Below are 5,168 nucleotides of genomic sequence, written 5' to 3'. Positions count from 1 at the left end.
CTCAACACCACTTTTCTAGGCCACCACATTAAATACTGACTATGGTTAGCCTACATGCTAGACCTTCAGGGGAGGTCTAAACCTCATTAGGTTATCCCATTTATCTACTGGAAGCTCCAATGTTGTCACCATCACTACCCCTGCTGGGATGGCTCTTTACCAATTGAAAAACTAAATCCTAGGTTCAAATCAGGAGAGGAAAGAAAACAAAAAGAGGGGAACTTAATTTCATAAATCATCTTTATTTCAATTTGTTTGAAATCAAAATACAAGACTACATCACAAATGAAACTTTCAGCTATGGCACTGAATCTGTTCAGAAGGAATGTTAGAATAAACCTGCATGGTCCATCAGGGGGTGATGGAAATTCAAAACCAAAGCCTGGGTAATTGCACCATTTCATATCACACTATGTGACCTTATCCAATTTAATGGAAAGCAGATTTGACTGAAATTTGGTAAGAAAGGGGTGGGAAGACATGTATTAGATCAGGCTGGGCAAAAGCAAAACTGAGGATCTATGTAAGAGCAGAAGCTGCAAGTGACATTGTAGGTGGACAAGTCCTGGGCAAGGACAGAAACCTACAGCAAGTTAGAAACACTTGCGATGGACTATGGAGGGCCCAGACTCATCGTACTCCTGCTTACTGATCCACATTTGCTGGAAGGTGGAGAGAGAAGCCAAGATGGAGCCTCCGATCCACACGGAATACTTCCTCTCAGGAGGAGCAATGATCTTTATCTTCATTGTGCTCGGAGCCAAGGCTGTGATTTCCTTCTGCATCCGATCAGCAATACCTGGGAACATGGTGGTTCCACCAGACAAGACTGTATTGGCATACAGATCCTTCCTGATATCTACATCACATTTCATGATGCTGTTGTAACAAGTCTCATGGATCCCACAAGATTCCATCCCAAGGAAGGACGGTTGGAAAAGGGCTTCTGGGCACCTGAAACGCTCATTACCAATGGTAATGACTTGGCCATCAGGGAGCTCATAACTTTTCTCCAAGGCTGAAGACGAGCTGGCCGTCTGCATCTCAGATTCAAAATCTAGGGCCACGTAGGCAAGTTTCTCCTTGACGTCACGTACGATCTCCCTCTCGGCCGTGGTTGTGAAGGAGTACCCACGTTCAGTCAGGATCTTCATCATGTAGTCAGTGAGGTCTCGGCCAGCCAGGTCCAATCTCAGGATGGCATGGGGCAAGGCATACCCTTCATAGATTGGCACAGTGTGGGATACACCATCACCAGAATCTAGTACAATGCCAGTTGTACGGCCAGAGGCGTACAAGGACAGCACAGCTTGAATGGCAACATACATGGCTGGTGTGTTGAATGTCTCAAACATGATCTGGGTCATCTTCTCCCGGTTGGCTTTGGGGTTGAGAGGTGCCTCTGTGAGGAGAACAGGATGCTCCTCTGGGGCCACTCTCAGTTCATTGTAGAAGGTGTGGTGCCAGATCTTCTCCATGTCATCCCAGTTGGTCACAATCCCATGCTCAATTGGGTACTTCAGGGTCAGAATGCCTCTCTTGCTCTGGGCTTCATCACCAACATAACTATCTTTCTGACCCATTCCAACCATCACTCCCTAGATTGGGGAAAAACAAAGGATTAATTCACAAGGCCAGTCAAAAACAAACAAATGCTATCAGGGATTTTCTATTCTGACTGAGCTTCTAAAGACAGGTTGCAATGTGATGTGATCTTGTACTAACAAGTGAGCATGCTTAGATGAGGGCTAAAGTCAGTAATAGTGAGGTGCCTCATCTGCTAATCACAATGTAGAAAACATGGAATCTTATATAGCAGTGACTACATTCCCAATGTTGTAATGTGGTTTGGGTCATCCGGAGATCAAAAATGTGTATTTATGTGCCCATCTTTCACAACTGCATTCTAGTGTCTATTTTTATCTCATTCCATTGATGTCTGAAGCACGAGTTGGAGCAAGAAATAGCTCAGTACAAATTGAACAATGATTAATTGGAATGGATTCAATTAGATCAAGACAGATCTGCTTATAATACAACAAGATCAAGGACAGAATCCCTCAGTACCATTACTGCTGGAAGGGTCTTGCAATGATCTGAGTCATACAGACTCAAAACATTCTGTCTCTCTCCACAGATGCTGTCAGACCTGCTGAGTTTTTCCAGCACTTTGTTTTTGTTTCAGATTTCCAGCATCTGCAGTATTTTGCCTTTTAATTTTGATGAATATTGTGTTGACCTGCAGTTATCTTGCAAACTTTCCTCTCCTTCCACCAAACACCCAGTCCACTGGAACAGCTGACTTACTGGGTTTTCACACTTTCCTTATTTACATCTCGGTTGCTGCTCTTTCCCATTACTTGGGCAGCCTGTTGCTAAAACCAAGCTGGTAATCATCTCCTGTTCTCCTACCCAAACACTTCAAAGTTCACTCTGCTAGTCTGTTTCTCCATCCTTCTGCCAATAAAAGTCCAATAGAATCTTACAGCACAGGTGGCTATATAGCCCATTGTGCTGGCTCCTTAAAAGCTATCATTTTTTGCATTCCCCCTTCCCTATAGAACTCCAACATTTCCTCAAGTATTATCCAGTTTCTGAATGTCTGTTCAAACATTATTGGATCTGCTTCCACCATCCTCAGGTAGCATTTCCAAACTTACTGAGAAAGTCTGAACTCAATTAGTGTTCTCTCCCCCAATCATGTTTCCCACCTAGTCTTGAGGTTGGGCCATTGGTTTAAAATTGCCCCATCTATTGACCCATTAATGAAATTACTCACTCACATCACCTGTTTTTGGGATGATACTGTGCACTAATTGGTTGCTATGTATGGCTTTACTCAAGATAAAAACTACTGAAATGTATCTGGATGCCCAGATAATGCTGTGGGATGTCAAAACATCCACTCAAGAGCACAAACTCTTTCCAACATCCCATCCCAAAGAGAGAACACTAGTATTGGCTTAGACTAGTGTCTCTGGAATGAGATTAAAAATCACAGCCTTTTGACTCAAGACTGTTACCTACTGGGCCATCCTCCAAGAATGTTTTAGCAAACATTACTCCAACTACACTGACAAATCACACGAGACATTCCTTGGACTGGATGCAATGAGTATATTCCAAACTTAGAAACGCAAATTGTATCATTGGTTTGATCAGATCTGCAAGGTCAAAGAACAACAAACCTGGAAATTCTTGAGATTGGCTTTGGGGGTCTTGGAGCTATTGCAGCAGAGATTCAGTAAGGACTGAATGGTGAGGACAGGCTGCAACCCTGAAGTTAAGATGGATTGACTAGAATAAATACAGGAGAAGCTATTTCCTCATTTGGGGCCTTTGGGTGGGGTGGCAGGGGAAGCAGTCCAGAACAGGAGGCAAAACCTTAAAGACAGGCTGTTCAGGGGCAATGTCAGATAGGATTTCTTCAAAAAAAAAAAAAAAGTGGTATTGCGGTGGTGAGGATTTCAGGGAAGCATCAGATTTTGTTGCCCAAAAATATCAAACCAAATAGAAAAAAGTCAATTGGGTTAAGGTACAAAATCAACCATGATCTAACTCAATGGCAGAAGAGGCTAAAGGGGCAGAATAGCTTCCTCCTGCTCTTAACATGTAGATCCATATGCTGATTACAGGGTTAAAGCAGACCAGAGATTGGGAGATGAACAGAATCAGATGAGGAATTCTAAGGGGAGGAGCAAACCCCTGCACTTAACCATACTCAAGAGAGGAGACTGGGAAAGGAATGCCCAGGTATAGCCTGACCCATCCCACACTCAGCTTAACTCTGTCCTGACCACATAAGACAACAGCTCAGCTTTCACTTCCTCAAATTCATATCTGCTTAAAATCAGAGTACTATACCACATCAAGTCACTCCAGTTAGTCCCACTCCATATCCTTACAATCTGTTTCCTTTTAAGCTTTTACCTAATTACCAATCCAGCAATAAATTCCAAATTCTAACAACAGCCTCCTATCAAATCAACTAACCCCCACACCCTCTTAACAACCCTTCAGCTATGGGAAAAAGTCCCCACTTGATCCAGTCAAACCCTTTATGACTCCATAGGAACTTGGGATAAGGGTCAAATAGAACTTCTTACTGAACAGCCCCACACTGATAGCCACACCTATACCATAAGAGCAGGAACCAGCAAGAGTTAAATCATAGCCCCGGAAGGAAAAACATCACAAACCACAAATTGTTCAACAAAAAAGAGGAAGATGAAACAAGAAAATATTGAAGTCTAAGACCGACTAACACCCCCCCCCGCCCCACCTAAAGGATCAGGACCCACACCCTGTCCAACAAGAACAGGATTGAAAGACCTTCCTAACTGGGTTGAAGAGCTCACCTGGTGACGGGGCCGTCCCACGATGGAGGGAAACACAGCCCTGGGAGCATCATCGCCTGCAAAGCCAGCCTTACACATCCCAGATCCATTGTCGACCACCAGAGCTGCAACATCATCATCAGCCATGGTTTAAAATCTGCAGATGACTGAAAAAGATAAGGAAATAAAAGCATTTATATAGACAAGAGCACAAGCCCAAAGCACACAACACATTTTAAGACATTAATCATTAAATTAAAACCAAGCTCCACTTTGTCTTCTGGAACTTCTTTTCTGGAATAAAAAGCAACCCAGCACAAACTTCAGAATCACATACCTCAAAGTTAGACTAGAATTATGACAATCACTCTCAACAAAAACTGATCCTTTCCCCCAACCACACTTTTTTTGCCACACAGCACCTACCGTCTCTCACAGTGTGCTATCGTGAATCCTGGTACAAGGGAGCAATGAGATCTATACTCTCTCTCCCTGCAGCCTTTATTGGTACTGGGCCCCTCCCAATCTCATTATTAGGCAAACAACCACTAAGACACAGGAGGAGGAACTGAGAACAACCAGTAGACTCTGCCTCTGAGTCAGAAGATTGTATTTTGAAGTTTTACTCCAGAACATGATTGAAAGCTAGCACATCAGGACAATGCTGAGGGAGTGCCGCACTGTCAGAGGGTCAGTACTGAGGGAGTGCCGCACTGTCGGAGGGTCAGTACTGAGGGAGTGCTGCACTGTCAGAGGGTCAGTACTGAGGGAGTGCTGCACTGTCAGAGGGTCAGTACTGAGGGGGTGCTGCACTGTCAGAGGGTCAGTACT

At 43.9% G+C, this 5,168-nt stretch overlaps 1 protein-coding gene across 2 annotated transcripts; it reads right to left on the bottom strand.

Moving 5' to 3' along the window:
• Window positions 1-222: 222 nt before the first annotated feature.
• On the bottom strand, window positions 223-4,920 carry LOC121279034 (actin, clone 403-like). Of its 2 annotated transcripts, none has more exons than XM_041189799.1 (3): window positions 4,764-4,920; window positions 4,359-4,504; window positions 223-1,598 (listed from the first exon to the last, which is right to left on the bottom strand). In XM_041189799.1, the coding sequence occupies exons 2-3, from the start codon at window positions 4,482-4,484 to the stop codon at window positions 594-596; spliced, it is 1,131 nt and encodes a 376-aa protein (XP_041045733.1). In that variant the 5' UTR covers window positions 4,485-4,504; window positions 4,764-4,920; the 3' UTR covers window positions 223-593. The 2 variants fall into 2 exon arrangements, with proteins under 2 accessions (XP_041045733.1, XP_041045734.1); XM_041189800.1 differs by having other exon boundaries at window positions 4,675-4,783.
• Between the last annotated feature and the right edge of the window lie 248 nt (window positions 4,921-5,168).

Source organism: Carcharodon carcharias, chromosome 6 (assembly GCF_017639515.1).
Source record: "Carcharodon carcharias isolate sCarCar2 chromosome 6, sCarCar2.pri, whole genome shotgun sequence".
Taxonomy (NCBI): Eukaryota; Metazoa; Chordata; class Chondrichthyes; order Lamniformes; family Lamnidae; genus Carcharodon; species Carcharodon carcharias.
The sequence above is the reverse complement of the archived record's forward strand: the minus strand, read 5'-3'. Positions and strand labels throughout refer to the sequence as shown.

What these genes read in the sequence shown, in the direction of transcription:
- LOC121279034 (XM_041189799.1), bottom strand. Translation starts at nt 4,484, where the DNA reads ATGGCTGATGATGATGTTGCAGCTCTGGTGGTCGACAATGGATCTGGG. An exon ending in TGGGACGGCCCCGTCACCAG is followed by an intron (nt 1,599 to 4,358) that starts GTGAGCTCTTCA and finishes TCCCCAATCTAG; the next exon opens with GGAGTGATGGTTGGAATGGG.